At 48.9% G+C, this 21,573-nt stretch overlaps 1 protein-coding gene across 5 annotated transcripts in view; it reads right to left on the bottom strand.

Annotated features, from left to right (window-relative positions):
* Positions 1 to 1,225: 1,225 nt before the first annotated feature.
* LOC140425258 (secernin-1-like) overlaps positions 1,226 to 21,573 on the bottom strand; it is a 159,353-nt gene continuing 139,005 nt past the window's right edge. For all 5 annotated transcript variants that reach the window (XM_072509378.1, XM_072509376.1, XM_072509377.1 and 2 more), the window contains 3 exons: positions 16,259 to 16,439; positions 6,892 to 7,051; positions 1,226 to 2,883 (listed from right to left, as the gene is read on the bottom strand). In XM_072509378.1, the coding sequence (XP_072365479.1) occupies positions 6,893 to 7,051; positions 16,259 to 16,439 (340 nt within the window). In that variant the 3' untranslated portion in view covers positions 1,226 to 2,883; position 6,892. The remainder of the gene's footprint in view (positions 2,884 to 6,891; positions 7,052 to 16,258; positions 16,440 to 21,573) is intronic.

Raw genomic sequence — 21,573 nt, 5'->3', positions numbered from 1 at the left:
GGACACTGTCCGTGCAGAGTTTGCACGTTTTCCCTGTGTCTGCATGGGTTTCCTCCGGGTGCTCTGGTTTCCTCCCACAATCCAAAGATGTTCAGGTTAGGTGTGTTGGCCATGTTAAATTGCCCTTAGTGTTCAAAAAGGTGGGGTGGGGTTACAGGGATAGGATGGAGGTGTGGGATTGGGTAGGGTGCTCTTTTCAAGGGCCGGTGCAGATTCGATGGGCCGAATAGCTTCCTTCTACACTGCAAATTCTATAACTCTAAAAAATCCAGTATCCCCACTAAACCTTTTGGACACTAAGCAACAATTTATCATGGCCAATCCACCTAACCTGCACAACTTTGTATTGTGGGAGGAAACCAGAGCATCCAGAGGAAACCCACGCAGACACAGGGAGAATGTGCAAACTCCAGACTCCCAAGGCCAGAATATAAATCTGGGTCCCTGGTGCTGTGAGGCAGCAGTGCTAACCACTGTGCCATTATACCACAGCAGTGCTGCATTTGGTACACTGTCATTATACAACAACAGTGCTGGATTTGGTACACTATCACCCCATACAATAACAGTGCTTAATTTGATACATCATCTCCCTACAACTACAGTGCTGAGCTTGGTACACCGTCACCCTATACAGCAGCAATGCAAAGATAGGTACAGCATTGTAGAGCATCGTGCATTTACATGGGAAATCTCAAAGTACAAACTTGCACACCACAAATCCACCAGAGCACAGTGGACCTATGAGCGACAGACTGTTGCACATTAATCATCTTTTCATGTTTTGCAATCCCAACAATGAGTAATCCTCAGTGAGAGATATAGAGCCCCCAATGAGGGAAAGCTGAAGTTGTGTTCTGTGGCAGAATGGCATATTGTGTTTTAAAACAATAAAATGAGGCAATAAAAAGGATAATACACATTTCTTAAAGTTTACAAATGTGTATGATGATGATTCAACAGCTTTAGAGAACATTTATCTCTTAGTTATTGGGTTTATTTTGTATAATAAATGCTGGCAAGGTTTTTTATTATAAAAGCTGGTGTATGCTTTTCAAATGTGAACTAACAGGGTGCTGAGATAATCATGAATTTGTCGTCTCAGGATTTGGTAGCTAGTTATAGAATACAGTTATACAAATTTTTGTATGAACAAAAAAGGCCTACAAATTAATGGAAGCTTCCACTGTCCATTGACCCAGGAGATGTATATATGCACAGCGGCAACGCAAAACATTAATGCTTTAATCAGTTTATTATTCTCTGCATATCACTATTCTGCCAGAGGAAATACCGTCCAATCCACATCATGGTTGTTAATAGAGAAAGTGATTCTGACATCAGTTCTAGTGAGGTACTGAAATTTCCATCATCTTGACAGACTTCAATCGTTAATTTTAAAAATGGTCAGACCAGAGCCAACATGACGAAAGAAAGAATAAAACTAATATCACTGTAATAGCCAAACAGGGCACTCAATCTTGCCACGTAGTACATATTCTTCAGTCTTGCTGTCCACAGATTGGAGCTGCTGATTATAAGTACAGGACTCACATCTCGACACGATATATAACATGCAATCCGGCTTTCCAAGTTATACTACAATTGAAAATATACTGATCATGTGGTGTTGTAAAGTTAAGAGCCAATGATGCCGGTTAACTATCGTCCAATTGAGACTGATCATTTAAAATCATCAAATGTTGACACAAAGTTGCTCATTATGGATTATTTTAGTTAATGATTAAGCTGGAACTAATTTACAAATCAGTAATCAATATAATTGCTACAAAGTCATCTTGAACTATTACAGGATTCAACTCAAATTTATTATGTTATTGAAACAATGTAACTTGGGATAATTGGGATTCAAAAGAAGAAGATCCATGGATGATCACTAATTGCGCTGGGTTCATAATTACGTGATAGCAGCTGAACAATTCATCATCACTCAACAGGTAGCTGAGAAATTAACTACATACATCATGTTTACTTGAACAGTAACCACAAGCTGCAGTTTAGGAAAAGCAATTAGTAAACCAGAAAATATCCTGAATGCATCGGTCATGGAAACGATATTAAAGAACAAAGGATAGCTAGAAGTGATGCTTAAGGGTGCAAATACATGAAATGTTGATATCAATTGCAGGAGCAAAGCTTGGAACAATTTATGAATGCAGCTGTAACCGACAGCCAGGAACAGGACGTAGCACACTCTCCCTTCACAATATATACTATGTATGGAATTTTCATTTAATTATGATATTTATCGGTTTCCTAAGTTCTGGAATTTTTATTCATATTAAAGGAATGTTCATGTCCCAATGCTGTGGCAGCTGCGATATATTGAGTGACACAAGACTCAATAGCTATTAAATGTAGTAAATAAGAAATTCCAAAGCACAACTTGTATGTTAACCATGGACAGAATGAAGGTCTGTCCAATTCAAATTTGACAAGAACCACCACAAACAAATTTACAAAACTACCATACAAAGAGCATCAATCATAGCTCAATGCAGATTACGCTGTTTCTTTGTCACCTGGCTATTATTCTTTACTCGATTAATGATTTTGAAGAATGTAAATGCCATTGTCACAAACATAAAGCATTTAGAATAGGCTGCTTTATATCTAACTGCATGCATACACTTAAAAAAACAATATTTTCTACCACTGGACACAAAGATTAGGACAATACACAATTGGATGTATGAAATTTTCACTCAGAGAGTAGCTGAAATATCTGGAAAAGGAGACCAACCAAGCATGTGTAAATCTTCGCTTTTGTATTTCATTTGAAGAGACAATATTTTGTCTTGAAGAACCCTCTCACCTTTTTCCAGAGAGGCCTATAAAGACCAATGGGGCAACTGCTACCAGCTGCAAAAGAAAAAAAGCATTTCAGAACATAATTAAAAAAATAGGGATACAGGAAGTTCATGGAGGCTCATTCCTCTAATGCGATAATGTTGGCATCCAATTGGTTTTGAACCACCACAATATTTTGCGCTGAGCATCTTGTTATATTCACCCATTCATTTGTTGCTCTTGTAGTAGACACTTTCTTCATAACTGTTAAAAATGTATTTTTCACTAATTGCTATTTATGCCTCATAGTCATACTTAGAATATTTTGAAGAAATCAAAGTCTTTTTAGGGCCCAACATGAATAAAACTGGAAATTATCCTCAGACGTTTAATGAAAGAATTTGAGTTCATCATGATAGAATTGGAATGTGCGTTTCCGAGACTTCCGGTGGCGCCCTTGAGGAAGCAGGTCGCAGGTCGGATTGCTCCCGCCCGCAATGGGCAAACGGACCTGTTAAACGGACTTTTGCGGGACAAATGACCTGGTTAGGTTGAGGAGACGAAAGGGAAGAGGCTTCCCCACACCAGAGTATGAGCAGCTGGACCAGAAGTGGTCGAGTGGAGCGGCATGGCTCGAAGCGGGAGCAGCGGGGACCACAGGCCAGGCGGCGAAACATGGCGGACGGCAGGGACCGGAGGCTCACTGGCCAAGGGAGCAGCAGATGGAGTTTTTTAAGAACTGCTTTGCCGACTTGAAGAGGGACACGTTGGACCCGATGAGGGCGGTAATGGACCGAATGGTCGAGGCGCAGGCGGTCCAGGAGAAGGCGGTCAGAGAGGTCGAGGTGAAGCTCTCCAGCCAGGCGGACATGGTGGCGGAGCTGGAGCACGAGGTGGAAGAGCTGAACGCCCGTCAGAGGAGGATGCAGGAGCAGCTTGAAGAGCTGAGGAACAGAACCAGGAGGCAGAATTTAAGGATCGTTGGCCTCCCCGAGGGCTGCGAGGGGTCAGATGTGGGTGCATACGTGAAAGGTATGCTCGAGGCGCTGATGGGGCCGGAGGCCTTCGCCCAATCCTCTGGAGTTGGATGGGGCGCATAGAGCCCCCGCAAGGAAGCCCAGGATGGGCAACCGACCGAGGGCCTTGGTGCTCCACTTTAACTGGCTTGCTGACAGGGAACGTGTGCTGCGATGGGCCAAGGCGGAGAGGAGCAGCAGATAGGAGAATTGTGAGGTGCGCATTTACCAGGATTTGGGGACGGAGCTGGCCAAGAGACGTGCAGGATTCATCAAGGTAAAGGCAGCCCTCTACAAAAAGGTGAGGTTTGGAATGCTGTATCCTGCGAAGCTGTGGGTTACGTTTGAGGAACTCCACTACTATTTTGAGACACCGGAGCTGTTTTGGACTTTTATCAAAGAAAAGAAGCTGGACTTGAACCGGCAGCACGGTAGCATTGTGGATAGCACAATTGCTTCACAGCTCCAGGGTCCCAGGTTCGATTCCGGCTTGGATCACTCTCTGTGCGGAGTCTGCACGTCCTCCCCTGTGTGTGCGTGGGTTTCCTCCGGGTGCCCCGGTTTCCTCCCACAGTCCAAAGATGTGCAGGTTAGGTGGATTGGCCATGATAAATTGCCCTTAGTGTCCAAAATTGCCCTTAGTGTTGGGTGGGGCTGCTGGGTTATGGGGATAGGGTGGAGGTGTTGACCTTGGGTGGGGTGCTCTTTTCAAGAGCCGGTGCAGACTCGATGGGCCGAATGGCCTCCTTCTGCACTGTAAATTCTATGATTCTGTGAAAGGGCGCTTGGTTTTTTCAGTGCTGTACGGTGGCGGTGGTCTGTTAACCTAACTTGCTCTGATTAGGAGTGATTTTTTTTTCTTGAAAGAAGAAGCTGGACTTGAACTAAGGGACTCTGGGCTCCCAGAGCTTTTGTGTGGTGTCGGTTTGTTAGATTATCATGTGCTGTAATGTTATATCCAAGATTGTTTTCAGCCGGGACAGGGAGCGGGGGCTGGAGGGCGCACAGTGTGGGGTGTTTGTGGGAGATTGCCTCGAGTGGGGGGGGGGGGGGGGGGGGGGGGGGGGTAAAGAGAGGGGCCCTGCAAAGGGGGTCCCGCGCTTGGTACCTTTTGGCGGGAGATCGGGGCCTCGGAGAGGGGGATGGGCTAGGGGCTGAACAGGGGACATGGAAGGGCACAGGGAGATACGATCAGGTTAATGGGTCCTTGGTGTGCGAGGGGAGGGCCCGAGCACTCAGGTAGGAGACAGACAGGCGCCAAGGGCAGGGGTCAGCGTAGCTAGCGGAGGTCAGGGGGCACCAGGGAGAGTAGGAGGAGGGGCGGGTTAGGGCCAAGCGCAGGGCTGGCCTGGCAGGTCGGGCCTCGGGGGGTGGGGGAGGTTGGGGGGGGGCAGACGGGAAGGGGAGCAGAGGAGACTTATGGGGCAAGGGGGGGGGTGTCGAGGGATCCCCTGAGGGAGGTTGGGGGGGGGGGGGGGGGGGGAGGCAGACGGGAAGGGGAGCAGAGGAGACTTAAAGGGGGGGGGTGTCGAGGGATCCCCTGAGGGAGAGAGTCGCACCGATAGCAGCAGCACCTGAGGGGGGGGGGGTTAGAGCCACGTTAGTTTAGTTGAACACATGGGGCATGGCAAACAGAGGTGATAGGGGAAATGTTTTGTTAACATGTTTATTCTTTCCCATGTTAAGGCCCTTTGCATAGGCCATGTGATCTCTCTGGATATGTTACAAATTTGTTTTAAACAAAAAATTATTAAAAAATTAAATTTAAAAAAATGATAGAATTGGAAGCGTCAAGATATACAAGCCTCCCCGACTACCATCACTGACTGGTGAAGGTCATCTTTCATCTCTTTGTACAAATGGACAGCTTTAAATGTAGAGCATATCTTTAGTTCCTCTCATCTTATGTAGTCAACGGTATGTATTACATGAAGGAAAAGGGTTCTGGGATGGCAGCTACCGATGTATTCTAACTCCTTTCAGCATTATACTTTGCAAAATAGCTGTAAGCATGGTTTGAAGAATTTTGAAAAGAATTTTTTTTTTAGATGCGTTAAACCCATTTATATTCAGTTTTCCCGATTACAAACACTTAAATTTTTAACCTGAAATCAAAAATGCGTTAGTTCACAACTGCATTCATTAAAATATAAAACCAAATCCCCAAGAATCTGAAATTATAACAGGAAATGCTGGAAATACGCAACAGGTCAGGCAACATCTGTGGAGAGAAACAGAGTTGACGTTTCAGGCCTATCACGTTATTAACTCGCTTTCTCACCACAGATGCGATCTGACCCTTCAGTATACCTTTGCTGTACATACATCAAAATCCTCCACTATACATGTTACTGAATTTCATGAACATGTTATTTTGTTATCCTGTTTCAAATACTTTTATAAAACATTTCATATTTCAACAATCTAACCTCACTACAGTTGTTTTCTCGGATAGATCACTTTAAGAATACTTTAGCATTGTGTAGAATCCCAAGTTTCTTTACCCGTCAGTCTGGCCTCAATAAAAGTCGAGATGGATTTGCAGGTACAGCATTAGTTATTTTATTTAGCTTGCAAGCTTGTTTCATTTCACAGAAGCATAGGACACATCCAGTCTCCTACATCCCGGAAAGCAAATGAACAAAGAGACAAAGGGATCTCTGCAAATCAACTCAAATGGTATCAAGTTTCACATACACGATTCCCATAGGTCAGCCTATACCCCTCCTGACCTAGTCAGACATTCTGATTGGCTCACTTCCAATCCCTTCCTCTGGCCCCTATTACCCAGCATCCTTTTCTCCTCCTATGGTGGACACACCTCTTCCTGCTTTGCCATGCGGTCTGAAATCCTTTGTCTGTGAACTCACCAGAATGAGACTGGCCTATCTCTACATTACAGTAACTAATATCTCTAAAGTAACTATTTTATATCACATTCGTCATTGTGCTCAAAAATGTTTCGCTATTCGCATTTCTATAAATAAAGTTTGAAGCACATTTGGTGCTGTATTCTAAGAACTAATTGTTGTTTGTTAGCATAAAACAAGAAGCTTGCACATACGTCACTTGTAAAATTTTATTTCGGTGTCCACACAATCATAAAAGAGGTCCACCACTTCCGAAGGATCAACAGGTCCTTCACACTTCAAGATATCCTGCATGGCTTCCACACCTTGTTTTTCCAGATCCAGCATAGTTTGCCAAAGCTTCTGTCCAGGCTCCTATGGAGAAAAATGGTTATATTGAAAAAGTTGTTTTGAATATATCGGTTTCACTAAATCAAAGTAAATTGGCTAAAGAGTGGCATCTGAGATGTTGGGGATCTAGAGGAGTTGAGATGCACCATCCATTCAGCTCTCCTGGCTGAAGATAGTTTGAATCTCGGCTCTGGGTCACTGTCCGCGTGGGGTTTGCACATTCTCCCCGTGTCTGTGTAGGTTTCACCCCCACAACCCAAAGATGCGCAGGTTAGATGGATTGGCCACGCTAAAATTGCCCCTTAATTGGAAAAAACAAAAGAATTGGGTACTCTAAATTTATTTTAAAAATAATAGGCTTGTTTCTGAAACTGATTGTAGAACCAAGCATGGCCGAAACATGAAGTGTAGGTAATTTAGCCACTCGACTCCTCTTAATTTCACTGTGGATATATTTAAACCACAAGGACTGCAACAATTCAAAGTGGCGGCTCACCACCACCATAAGAGAGCAATTTGGGGTGGGTAATAAACACTGGCCGAGCCAGAGATAACCACACCACGTAAAATAATTTTTTGAAGAAACCTCCACCACCATCCACGTCACATGCAGCACACCCTAACCATAACCATGGTCAACAATAACCAATAGCTTGGACCATGTGGTAGTCACCACTAGTGGTATACTGTGTGTATTACGGCACTGCCCGTATATTACTGGTACGACGGTAAATCCCTGCCTGCTGGCTCCGCCCAGCAGGCTGCGTATAAAAGTGTGTGCTCTCCTGCGCTGCAGCCATTCTGGTTCCAGCTACAGGAGGCACAACATCTTGTTCAATAAAGCCTCGATTGTTCCACCATTCTCGTCTCGTGGTAATTGACGGTCCATCAATTTATTGAACAAGATTTTAAAAGAGGATTTTAAAAGATGGATCTCCTCATCAAGCCTGATTGCCTGCAGCTGAGCCCCCAAACAGCCAACGCCACGTCCACCTTTGACCACTGGCTAGCTTGCTTCGAAGGCTACCTCAGAGCAGCCGCTGAATAACGCTTGGACTCGCAGAAGCTCCAAGTCCTCTACTCACGGGTGAGCCCTGACATTTTCCCCTCATCCGGGATGCGCCCACCTACTCCGAAGCAATGAAGCTCCTGAAGGGACCGGTGAATCAAGTGTACGCCAGGCACCTCCTGGCCACGAGACAGCAACTCCCCGGGGAGACTCTGGACGATTTCTTGCAGGCCCTGCAGATCCTAGGTAGGAACTGTGACTGCCAGGCAGTTTCGGCATTCCAACACACCAAACTTTTAATTTGAGACGCTTATGTCACGGGCATGAAGTCAGCGTACGTCCGCCAGCGGCTATTGGAAGGGGGTACGCCCGATCTTGCGGGGACTAGGCAGCTCGCTAATTCATTAGAAGTGGCCTCCCCTAACGTGCAGTCCTACGCCCCTGACCGCGCGGCACCCTCATGGGCATCGCGGGCCCCACCAGCTGCCGACTCCAGCTCACCGCAAGCCTGCGCTGCGCGGCAGCCAGCCAACTCTGTGGGGCCTCCCCCAAGTGTTGTTTTTGCGGGCAAAACAAACACCCCAGGCAGCGCTGCCCGGCGCGGGGCGCGACCTGCAACAAGTGTGGGAAGAAAGGACACTTTGTTTCTGTTTTCCAGGCCCGGTCGGTTGCCGTCGTTTCCAGGCCCAGCATTTCTACACCCCCCACGTGCGACCCAGGGGTGCCGCCATCTTCCCCTCCGCAAGCCACGTGCGGCCCCTGGGCGCCGCCATCTTCACAACCGCAAGCCACGTGCGGCCCCTGGGCGCCGCCATCTTCACAACCGCAAGCCACGTGAGGCCCGTGGGCGCCGTCATCTTTGATGCCGCTCGCCATGTGCACCCCGTGGGCGCCGACGTTTTGGACCGCGCCTCAGGACCTCTGCTTGTCTGACCGTTCGCCGCCTACCGCTACCTCCGCCACTGCGGATCAGCCTGGGACCTCCCAGCATCTTCCGCAGCTCGCCTCCGTCACCCTGGATCAGTCTCGGACCCGCAACCTCGCGACCGCTACGACGACGGTGAAGATCAATGGGCACGTGACGACCTGCCTCTTTGACTCCAGGAGCACAGAGAGTTTCATCCACCCCACTACGGTAAGGTGCTGCTCCCTCCTGGTACACCCCGTCACCCAGAAAATCTCCCTAGCCTCCGGATCCCATTCCGTTTAAATCCAGGGGTGCTGTATCGCGACCCTCACCGTCCAGGGCGTAGAGTTCAGCAACTTCCGGCTCTACGTCCTTCCCCACCTCTACGTCCTCCCCCACCTCTGCACTGCCCTGTTGCTCGGCCTGGATTTTCAGTGCCATCTCCAAAGCCTGACTTTAAAATTCGGCGGACCCCTACCCCCCCTCACCGTCTGCGGCCTCACGACTCTTAAGGTCGCTCCACCTTCCCTGTTTGCGAACCTCACCCCGGACTGCAAACCCGTCGCCACCAGGAGAAGATGGTACAGTGCCCAGAACAGGACCTTCATCAGGTCGGAGGTGTAGCCGACGCCCGTCGGTGAGTAGCGCCCCCCAGACCCCCCAGCACTCAATGTGCGACCCGCAGACGCCGCCATTTTGGGTCCCGACCACCACGAGGGGAGGAGGGGACCCGCCATCTTGGACCGCCCCCGACCTGTACGACGCATGGGGGCGGCCATTTTGTCCACCCCCGACGCCATCTTGTGACCCCTCATCTACGGGCGAGGTATGGGGGCGGCCATTTTATCCATCCCCGACGTCCTCTTGGACGGCAACAACGGACCCCACCCCACTACTACAACCACGGCTCGCTTCGGTTACACTCGATCAGGCTCGGCCCCGGACTCTCCAGACGACGACGACAACGGTCCTAATTAACGGCCACGAGACGCCATGCCTAGTCGACTCCGGGAGCACGGAAAGTTTTATACATCCCGACACGGTAAGACGCTGTTCCTTAACTACCTACCCCAGCGCACAAAAGATTTGCCTAGCCGCAGGATCCCACTCCGTACAGATCCAGGGATTCTGCATAGTTACCCTAACGGTACAGGGGAGGGAATTCAAAAACTACAAACTTAACGTCCTTCCCCAACTCTGTGCCCCCACCTTGCTGGGCTTAGATTTTCAATGTAACCTACAGAGCCTTACGTTTAAATTCGGCGGCCCCATACCCCCACTCACTATCTGCGGCCTCGCCACCCTCAAGGTGCAACCCCCGTCCTTGTTTGCGAACCTCACCCCGGATTGCAAACCCGTCGCCACGAGGAGCAGACGGTACAGCGCCCAGGACCGACCTTCATTCGCTTCGAAGTCCAGCGGCTACTAAAGGAGGGCATAATCCAGGCCAGCAATAGTCCCTGGAGAGCGCAGGTGGTAGTAGTGAAGACAGGGGAGAAACAAAGGATGGTCATTGACTATAGCCAGACCATCAACAGGTACACACAACTAGACGCGTACCCTCTCCCCCGCATATCCGACATGGTCAATCGGATTGCCCAGTATAAAGTCTTCTCCACCGTGGACCTCAAGTCCGCCTACCATCAGCTCCCCATCCGCCCAAGTGACCGCAAGTACACAGCCTTCGAGGCAGACGGGCGATTATACCACTTCCTAAGGGTCCCTTTTGGCGTCACAAACGGCGTCTCGGTCTTCCAACGGGAAATGGACCGAATGGTTGATCAACATGGGTTACGGGCCACGTTCCCGTACCTCGACAATGTAACCATCTGCGGCCACGATCAGCAGGACCACGACGCCAACCTCCAAAAATTCCTCCAGACTGCCAAAGCCTTGAACCTCACGTACAATGAGGACAAGTGCGTTTTTAGCACCGATCGGCTAGCCATTCTGGGCTACATAGTGCGCAATGGGATAATAGGCCCCGACCCCGAACGTATGCGCGCACTCATGGAATTTCCCCTCCCGCACTGCCCAAAAGCCCTGAAACGCTGCCTGGGGTTTTTTTCATACTACGCCCAGTGGGTCCCCCAGTACGCAGACAAGGCCCGCCCCCTAATACAGACCACGGCTTTCCCGCAGTCGACAGAGGCTTGCCAGGCTTTCAGCCGCATCAAAGCGGACATCGCAAAGGCCACGATGCGCGCCATCGACGAGTCCCTCCCCTTCCAGGTCGAGAGCGACGCCTCTGACGTAGCTCTCGCGGCTACCCTTAACCAAGCGGGCAGACCCGTGGCCTTTTTCTCCCGAACCCTCCACGCCTCAGAAATCCGCCACTCCTCAGTGGAAAAGGAAGCCCAAGCCATAGTGGAGGCTGTGCGACATTGGAGGCATTACCTGGCCGGCAGGAGATTCACTCTCCTCACTGACCAACGGTCGGTTGCCTTCATGTTCGATAATGCACAGCGGGGCAAGATCAAGAACGACAAGATCTTGCGGTGGAGGATCGAACTCTCCACCTTCAACTATGAGATCTTGTACCGGCCCGGAAAGCTGAACGAGCCGTCTGATGCCCTATCCCGCGGGACATGTGCCAACGCACAAATTGACCGCCTCCAAGCCCTCCACGAGGACCTCTGCCACCCGGGGGTCACTCGGTTTTACCACTTCATCAAGTCCCGCAATCTCCCCTACTCCTTGGAGGAGATCCGTACAGTCACAAGAGACTGCCACATCTGCGCAGAATGCAAACCGCATTTTTTCAGGCCAGATGGAGCGCACCTGATTAAGGCTTCCCGTCCCTTTGAACGCCTCAGTCTCGATTTCAAAGGGCCCCTCCCCTCCACCGACCGCAACGCGTATTTCCTTAATGTAGTGGACGAATACTCCCGCTTCCCTTTTGCCATTCCCTGCTCCGACATGACCGCGGCCACAGTCATTAAAGCCCTGAACAGCATATTCACACTGTTCGGTTACCCCGCATACGTCCACAGCGACAGGGGGTCCTCTTTCATGAGTGACGAGCTGCGCCAGTTCCTGCTCAGCAAGGGTATAGCTTCAAGCAGGACGACCAGCTACAACCCCCGGGGGAACGGGCAAGTAGAAAGGGAGAACGGCACGGTCTGGAAGGCCGTCCTACTGGCTCTACGGTCCAGGGATCTCCCAGTTTCACGGTGGCAGGAGGTCCTCCCGGACGCTCTCCATTCCATCCGGTCGTTATTATGTACGAGCACTAATCAAACGCCTCACGAGCGTCTCCTTGTCTTCCCTAGGAGGTCCTCCTCTGGAACGTCGCTGCCGACCTGGCTGGCGGCCCCAGGACCCATCCTGCTCCGAAAGCACGTGCGGGCACATAAGGCGGACCCGTTGGTCGAAAGGGTTCACCTCCTCCACGCAAACCCCCAGTACGCCTACGTGGAGTACCCCGACGGCCGACAGGACACGGTCTCCCTGCGGGATCTGGCGCCCGCCGGCACCACGCACACACCCCCGGCACCATCAACCCAACCGCCCCCCTTCCTGCCACCGCCGCACCCCGCGACCGCCCCCTTCCCAGGAGGATCAGCCCCCCTCCCCTTTGCACCGACAGCTAAAACCGTGCGGTTCCCGGAGGCGACAACGCTGGTACAAGCACTACCACCACCGCCGGGGCCGAGGCGATCGACACGGACGACCAGACCGCCCGACCGACTCGTGGCGTCGATGTAAAACAAAGATGGACTGTCCAATGAACATTTTGTTTTCACATATCCTCTGTAAATAGTTGTAACAGGACGATACTGTCCAATACGGTCCTACCATGTAACTGTTCTCTCCTCCCAGGACCAGTACTGTAAACCCTTACCACCATACGAAGCATCACCCCGCCGGGTTCATTTTTGACAAGGGGTGAATGTGGTAGTATGTATTGGGGGTCATGTGGGACTGGAAGCCCTAATGTCATTGGCTGACAGATCCCGGGTCCTGGTTGGCCGTTGACCTCATACTCCGCCCTGAAGGCGAAGTATAAGAAGCCGGTGCCTTCCCCCGCATGCCAGTTTACTATTGGGCTGCTGGGGAACAGACACGCTTAATAAAGCCTCATCGACTTCACTCTGTTTGTCTCACGGAGTCTTTGTGCGCCACAGGAGGTCCAACGGCTTCTGCGGGAGGGGGTCATTAGGCCAGCAACAGCCCCTGGAGAGTAGTGGTAGTGAAGACTGGGGAGAAGCACAGGATGGTCACTGACTACAGTCAGGCCATCAATCGGTACACGTTCCCCCTCCCACGCATATCTGACATGGTCAATCAGATTGCGCAGTATCGAGTCTTTTCCACAGTAGACTTGAAGTCCGCCTACCACCAGCTCCCCATCCGCCCGGAGGACCGCCAATACACTGCGTTCGAAGCAGATGGCCGCCTCTATCACTTCCTTAGGGTTCCCTTCGGCGTCACTAATGGGGTCTCGGTCTTCCAGCGAGAGATGGACCGGATGGTTGACCGGTACGGACTGCGGGCCACCATCCCGTACATAGATAACGTCACCATCTGCGGCCACGATCAGCAAGACCACGACGCAAACCTCCAAAAATTCCTCCAGACCGCCAAACTCCTTAACCTCACATACAATAAGGAGAAATGCGTGTTCCGCACCAACCGCTTGGCCATCCTTGGCTACGTCGTGGAAAATGGAGTCCTAGGGCCCGACCGCATGCGCCCCCTCCTGGAACTCCCTCTCCCCCACTGCCCCAAGGCCCTGAAACGATGCTTGGAGTTTTTCTCCTATTATGGCCAGTAGGTCCCTAATTATGCGGACAAGACCCTCCCACTCATTAAGTCCACAGTTTTTCCCCTGACGGCTAAGGCCCGCCAGGTCTTCAACCACATCAAGGCGGACATCGCCAAGGCCACGATGCATGCGGTCAACGAGTCCCTCCCCTTTCAGGTGGAGAGCGATGCATCGGACATAGCTCTGGCTGCCACCCTCAACCAGGCGGGCAGACCCGTGGCCTTCTTTTCCCGCACCCTCCATGCCTCCGAAATTCGGCACTCCTCTGTCGAAAAGGAGGCCCAAGCCATTGTGGAAGCTGTGCGACATTGGGGGCATTACCTGGCCGGCAGGAGATTCACTCTCCTCACTGACCAACGGTCGGTTGCCTTCATGTTTAATAATACACAGCGAGACAATATCAAAAATGACAAGATCTTGAGGTGGAGGATCGAGCTCTCCACCTATAACTATGAGATCTTGTATCGCCCGGGGAAGCTCAACGAGCCCCCTGGTGCCCTATCCCGCCATACATGTGCCAGCGCACAAGTGGACCGACTCCATGTTATCCACTATGACCTCTGCCACCCGGGGGTCACCCGGTTCTTCCACTTTGTCAACCTGCCCTACTCCATTGAGGAATTCATGACCGTCACCAGAGACTGCCAAGTCTGCGCAGAGTGCAAGCCGCACTTCAACTGGCCAGATACAGTGCACCTGGTGAAGGCCTCCCGCCCCTTTGAACGCTTCAGCGTGGACTTCAAAGGGCCCCTCCCCTCCACTGACCTCAACATGATTGACGAGTACTCCCGGTTCCTTTTCACCATCCCATGCCCCGACATGACTTCTACCACGATAATCAAAGCCCTGCACAGCATCTTCACGCTGTTCGGTTTCCCCACCTACAACCACAGCGATCGGGGATCCTCTTTTATGAGTGATGAGCTGCATCAGTTCCTGCTCAGCAAGGGCATCGCCTCGAGCAGGATGACAAGCTACAAACCACCGGGGAAAGGGGCAGGTGGAGTGGGAGAACGGGACGGTCTGGAAGGCCGTCCTGCTGACCCTGCGGTCTAAACATCTCCCGGTCTCCCGCTGGCAGTTGGTCCTCCCCGACGCGCTCCACTCTATCCGGTCGCTTCTCTGCACCGCCACAAATGAGACCCCTCATGAACGTGTGTTTGCCTTCCCCAGGACGTCGAACTCCGGGGTCTCGCTCCCAACATGGCTGACATTTCCTGGACCCGTCCTCCTCCGGAAGCATGTGCGGACCCATAAGTCGGACCCCTTGGTCGAAAGAGTCCACCTCCTACATGCAAACCCGCAATACGCCTACGTGGCACACCCCGACGGGCGCCAAGACACAGTCTCCCTCCGGGACCTGGCACCCGCTGAGTCCCCACCCACGACCCACGACCTGACATCGCTCCCCCCCTCCGGTTGCTTCATTCACCCCGGCGCCACTCACCCTCCAGCGAACCTCACCGCAGTCCCCACCCCAGCAGGATCTGTCCTCCCACTGGATCCACTCAGGGGTGATGAAGACGAGGACAACACGCTCCCGGAGTCACAGGTGACCAAGTCGCCGCCCACATCACCACCAGGACTGAGGCGATCGTGACAGACTTAATTTGTAATGTTCCCATCACCCCTGCTGGACTCTTTTTTTAACAGGGGGTGAATATGGTAGTCACCACTAGTGGTATATTGTGTGTATTACGGCACTGCCCGTATATTACTGGTACAACGGTAATTCCCTGCCTGCTGGTTCCGTCCAGCAAGCGGCGTATAAAAGTGTGTGCTCTCCTGCGTTGCAGCCATTCTGGTTCCAGCTACAGGAGGCACAACACCTTGTTCAATAAAGCCTCGATTGTTCCACCATTCTCGTCTTGTGGTAATTGACGGTACATCAGACCAAAAATCAAAGACTGAACCTTCCTGTTTCACGTGGTTCAGGCGATCACTGCATAAAGCTTTAAGATGTCAGTTACCAGAAGAAAAGGCAAGGCCAAGGTTTTGAGATTTGGAGGCAGGGACTTAAAAACCTAAAACAAAGAGACTTGTGCAAATGTTTCCATTTTTCTTAGTTCGAAACATAGTGGTGGTGTATCAGCATAACAGTTGAATCAACAAACCTGTACTGCAGAAATCAAACAGCACGACATCAGGCCCAATTTGGAGAAATAAAGCAAAGTCAAGCAAGAACAATGAGATATCTTTTCTTTCATATGCAGCTAGCGAAATAAAAGATTGTTTCAAAATCATTAAAGGCCATATCTAAAGCTGAAATATGTCAGGCAAAAGTCCACAATATTATTAATCAAAAATATAATTTCAACATAGAACATTTAAGAAGAACTTGACCCGTGACTGGAAGCAGCTATCGAATCCTCCATAACGTACATCACTCATGTATAAATGCTCATCATGAGCATTATTGGGGGTCTTTCTTTAAGTGGCACTTAAAAATCATATTTATGTCTGATCAAAATAAAATCTTAAGAAAGCTAGGAGTTTGTGTGGGGAGCAGAAACAGTATGGCGTAAATGCCATCAGGAAATCTCCTACCTCTTCAGCTTTCATAAGTGATCTGGCACATTGGTGTGCCTGGTACAGCTCATGCCTGCGGTCAGGTCTGTTCTGGAAACGAGGCTGCTGCTTCGCAGGGTCCTCATCACCAAAACTTGGAGATTGTGTCTTAGGGACTGGCTTGACATTATCTACAAAGATGAAGGGTTTGAAGATGGACCTGAAAAGGAAACCATTTTTTAAAAAATGAATAGTGCAAGGATCTCTTTTCAATCTTATACAACTTTAGGAAATGAAATGAAAATCGCTTGTCACAAGTAGGCTTCAAATGAAGTTACTGTGAAAAGCCCCTAGTCGCCACATTCCGGCGCCTGTGTGGACCCGGTTTTAGTTATCATACTAATGGCATTTTTAAATTGCAGACTTCAGCAATGTGTTATGGTTTATGGTGTTCTAAAATAATCCATTTACATTGGAAGATGCATCCTGAGTGCAGGTGCCAAAGCTGGAATAACTGTATGTAAATTCTGTTCAATGGAATGCCGGACCCCACCTGCCCTTGTCCTCCACTCAAACTACCAGCTCATCCTCGACCTTGTAGCCATCTAAAATGGCCGCCCGCAAAGGATAATGGGAATTGTGGTCAGGTTGGGACACAGACAATACACAGCCCCATGAACGTAGAGCTTGGATTAGTACTTGGAACTATGATGTTGTTGCCATTACAGAGACCTGGTTGAGGGAAGGACAAGTTGGCAGCTAAACGTTCCAAGATTTAGATGATTTAGGAAGGATAGAGGAGGATGAAAAAGGAGTGGAGGAGTTGCGCAACTGGTTAGGGAGAATAACACAGCTGTACTGCAGGAGGACACGTCAGAGGGCAGCGAGGCTATATGGGTAGAGATCAGGAATAAGAAGGGTGCAGTCAGAATTTTGGGGTTTACTACAGGCCTCCCAACAGCCAGCGGGAGACAGAGGAGCAAATAGGTAGACAGATTTTGGAAAGTAGTAAAAGCAACAGGGTTGTTGTGATGGGAGACTTTAACTTCCCCAATATTGACTGGGACTCACTTAGTGCTAGGGGCTTGGATGGGGCAGAGTTTGTAAGGAGCATCCAGGAGGGCTTCTTAAAACAATGTGTAGATAGTCCAACTAGAGAAGGGGCGGTACTGGACCTGATATTGGGGAATGAGCCTGGCCAGGTCGTAGAAGTTTCAGTAGGGGAGCATTTTGGGAACAGTGACCACAATTCAGTAAGTTTAAAAGTGCTGGCGGACAAGGATAAGAGTGGACCTATGGTGAATGTGCTAAATTGGGGGAAGGCTAATTATAACAATATTAAGCGGGAACTGAAGAACCTAGATTGGGGGCGGATGTTTGAAGGTAAATCAACATCTGACATGTGGGAGGCTTTCAAATGTCAGTTGAAAGGAATTCAGATCCGGCATGTTCCTGTGAGGAAATGGATAAATATGGCAAATTTCGGGAACCTTGGATAATGAGAAATATTGTAGGCCTCGCCAAAAAGAAAAAGGAGGCATTTGTCAGGGCTACAAAGCAGGGAACAGACGAAGCCTGTGTGGAATATAAGGAAAGTAGGAAGGAACTTAAGCATGGAGTCAGGAGGGCTAAAAGGGGTCACGAAAAGTCATTGGCAAATAGAGTTAAGAAAAATCCCAATGCTTTTTAAACTTATATAAAAAGCAATAGGGTAGCCAGGGAAAGAGTTGGCCCACTGAAGGACAGAGGAGGGAATCTATGTGTGGAGCCAGAGGAAATGGGCAAGGTACTAAATGAATACTTTGCATCAGTATTCACCAAAGAGAAGGAATTGTTGGATGTTGAGTCTGGAGAAGGGTGAGTAGATAGCCTGGGTCACATTAAGATCCAAAAAGACAAGGTGTTGGGCGTCTTTAAAAATATTAAGGTGGATAAGTCCCCAGGGCCTGATGGGATCTACCCCAGAACACTGAAGGAGGCAAGAGAGGAAATTGCTGAGGGCTTGACAGGAATCTTTGGATCCTCTCTGTCTTCAGGTGATGTCCCGGAGGACTGAAGAATAGCCAATGTTGTTCCTTTGTTTAAGAAGGGTAGCAAGGATAATCCAGGGAACTACAGGCCGGTGAACCTTACGTCAGTGGAAGGGAAATTACTGGAGAGAATTCTTCGAGACAGGATCTACTCCCATTTGGAAGCAAGTGGACGTATTAGCGAGAGGCAGCACTGTTTTGTGAAGGGGAGGTCATGTCTCAGTAACTTGATGAGAGTTTTTCGAGGATGTCATAAAGATGATTGATGCAGGTAGGGCAGTGGATGTTGTCTATATGGACTTTAGTAAGGCCATTGACAAGGTCCCTCATGGCAGACTGGTACAAAAGGTAAAGTCACACGGGATCAGAGGTGAGCTGACAAGATGGATACAGAACTGGCTAGGTCATAGAAGGCAGAGGGTAGCAATGGAAGGGTGCTTTTCTGATTGGAGGGCCGTGACTAGTGGTGTTCCGCGACTAGTGGTGTTCTGCAGGGATCAGTGCTGGGGCCTTTGCTGTTCGTGGTATATATAAATGATTTGGAGGAAAATGTAACTGGTCTGATTAGTAAGCTTGCAGACAACACAAAGGTTGGTAGAATTGCGGATAGCGATGAGGACTGTCAGAGGATACAGCACGATTTAGATTGTTTGGAGACTTGGGTGGAGAGATGGCAGATGGAGTTTAATCCGGACAAATGAGGTAATGCATTTTGGACGGTCTAATACAGGTAGGGAATATACAGTGAATGGTCGAACCCTCAAGAGTATTGACAGTCAGAGAAATCTAGGTTACAGGTCAACAGGTCACTGAAAGTTGCAACACAGGTGGAGAAGGTAGTCAAGAAGGCATACGGCATGCTTACCTTCATTGGCCGGGGCATTTAATATAAAAATTGGCAAGTCATGTTGCAGCTGTATAGAACCTTAGTTAGGCCACACTTGGAGTTTTGTGTTCAATTCTGGTCGCCACACTACCAGAAGGATGTGGAGGCTTTGGAGAGGGTGCAGAAGAGATTTACCCGAATGTTGCCTGGTATGGAGGACATTAGCTATGAGAAGAGGTTGAATAAACTGTTTGTTCTCACTGGAATGACAGAGGTTGAGGGGCGACCTGATGGAGGTCTACAAAATTATGATGGGCATAGACAAGTGGATAGTCAGAGGCTTTTCCTCAGCGTAGAGGAGTCAATTATTAGGGGGCATAGGTTTAAGGTGCGAGGGGCAAGATTTAGGGATGTACAAGGCAAGTTTTTTTTTAAAGTTTTTTTTTACACAGAGGGTAGTGGGTGCCTGGAACTCGCTGCCAGAGGAGGTGATGAAAGCAGGAACAATAGTGACATTTAAGGGGTGTCTTGACAAATACATGAATAGGATGGGAATAGAAGGATACGGACTCCGGAAATGTAGAAGATTTTAGTGTAGACGGGCAGCATGGTCGCCGCAGGCTTGGAGGGCCGAAGGGCCTGTTCCTGTGCTCTACTTTTCTTTGTTCTTTGTTCTTAAGTACTGTAATTCTAAAAGTTTCTGCAAATGAGCCCTTCCCATTGTGTGTTCATGGGCTTGGAGTTATGGATATCATTGGTAACCATTGAATATTTCCTTCTGTACAGGTTTAGCTCCAGGATCTAAGCAGACATCGAGCTGAAGAGAAATTCCAAGGTTTCTAAAGAAAACAGCTTGACTGCGTTCATATTAAGAGCACCTTTGAAAGCATAATAAACTGAAACGAACATCTGCTCATCTTACAGGCACAATTAGTTATCATCTCTCCCCACAGAACTGAGAAGCTACACTGTGCATCAGTCTGTCTTCATACAAGTTAATTTAGTTAACAAAAGACCCTAGCAGGGGTCTGGCATTAGACTGATTTTACACCCGTAAACTCTTCACAAAAAATTATTGGAGTCCAATTAATCACTGAATACAGCCCAAAATCTTAACACAATGTTGTCTTTGAAATTTAGGCAAGTGATGACAGAGGCAGAGAACAGATACTCTTTCTGGTTTGCTCAATAGATAATACACAATATAGCATAATTAGTTACACAAGAGAAAAAGTGCATCAACCTAGAATAGCTGAGCAAAGCCTAAAATATTGTGCAGACACCAAATAACAATCCAATGTGGCTGGTTAAACACATTTCATTAATAGGTTTGATCAATCTCAAATGAGGGGTGAGGGATGGGGGGTTGTCATTCTACAGTTCGGAGTTCCTGAGTTCTTTATCTTTTCTAAAGAGCCTGACTTTGAATAACTGTTTTATCTATTAAATATTGGAATACCTGTAACTTCTACAAATACGGAATTATGAAGCATCATAATTTTACTTCAAGTACCAAAGACTAAGAGGAGAAATACAGTCTCCAACAATGAAATCATAGCCAGAAATTTGCAGTGTGTGTGAGGATAAGAGCCTACAAATAAATAAATGTGGATGTGGTGTACTGAACCTCTAATACTGTAGAATATGGAACAAAGATGAGCATTAAGCAGAAATTCTTCACAGTGGGCTGGATTTACACTACGTGCAGAGGCATGTTTCAGCATGTGAATGTTTAGTTTTTGGGAGGAGGGGCGGAAAGGGGACCCTGTATCATTTTCCTCTGCACTTTCTTGCGGGTCGACAATGCCGGTGTGTAAACTGCACACCCACCCCGCTGAGTCGGATTGGAGGAGGGAAACAAAAAACAGACTGCGATTTGAATAGCTCTTGCTGGTAAAAAAAAGAAAATCTGATTTTGACACTTGGAAAAAAATCTAACCATGCTTGTTTACAATGATCGACAGGCACTCTACTTTGAATTTGAATTGAGCACCTACTTTTCTTTCCCTCCCAGAGAGTAATCAATTATTTGGATAGCTGTGGCAATTATCAATGCTTGGTTGAGTTTCAAGTGCTAATTGGTTTCAGGACAGTAGGTGTACCATTTATTAGAGAATGCAAGGCAGAAGTTGCAATTATACACTGTCCACAGAATTTCTACAGTGCAGGAGGCCATTTGACCCATCGACTCTACACCAACCCTCCTAGAGAGGGCCCACTCCCCTGCCCTATCCCCATAAACCTGTAACCCCACCTAACCTGCACATCTTCAGTGAGCGGCAATTTACCATGGCCAATCCAGCCAACCTACAAATCTTTGGACTGAAGGAGGAAACCAGAGAACTTCGAGGAAACCCACGCAGACGGGTAGAATGGACAATCTCCACACAGTCACCCAAGAATGGAATTAAACATGGTCCCTGGCACTGTGAAGGAGCAGTGCTGACCACTGTGCCACATGGTTTCTGGTTTGCTGACACAAGTTAACAGGATTACAA

Source organism: Scyliorhinus torazame, chromosome 6, assembly GCF_047496885.1.
Source record: "Scyliorhinus torazame isolate Kashiwa2021f chromosome 6, sScyTor2.1, whole genome shotgun sequence".
Taxonomy (NCBI): Eukaryota; Metazoa; Chordata; class Chondrichthyes; order Carcharhiniformes; family Scyliorhinidae; genus Scyliorhinus; species Scyliorhinus torazame.
Note: the sequence above shows the minus strand (reverse complement) of the source record. Positions and strands in the feature narration are given on the sequence as shown.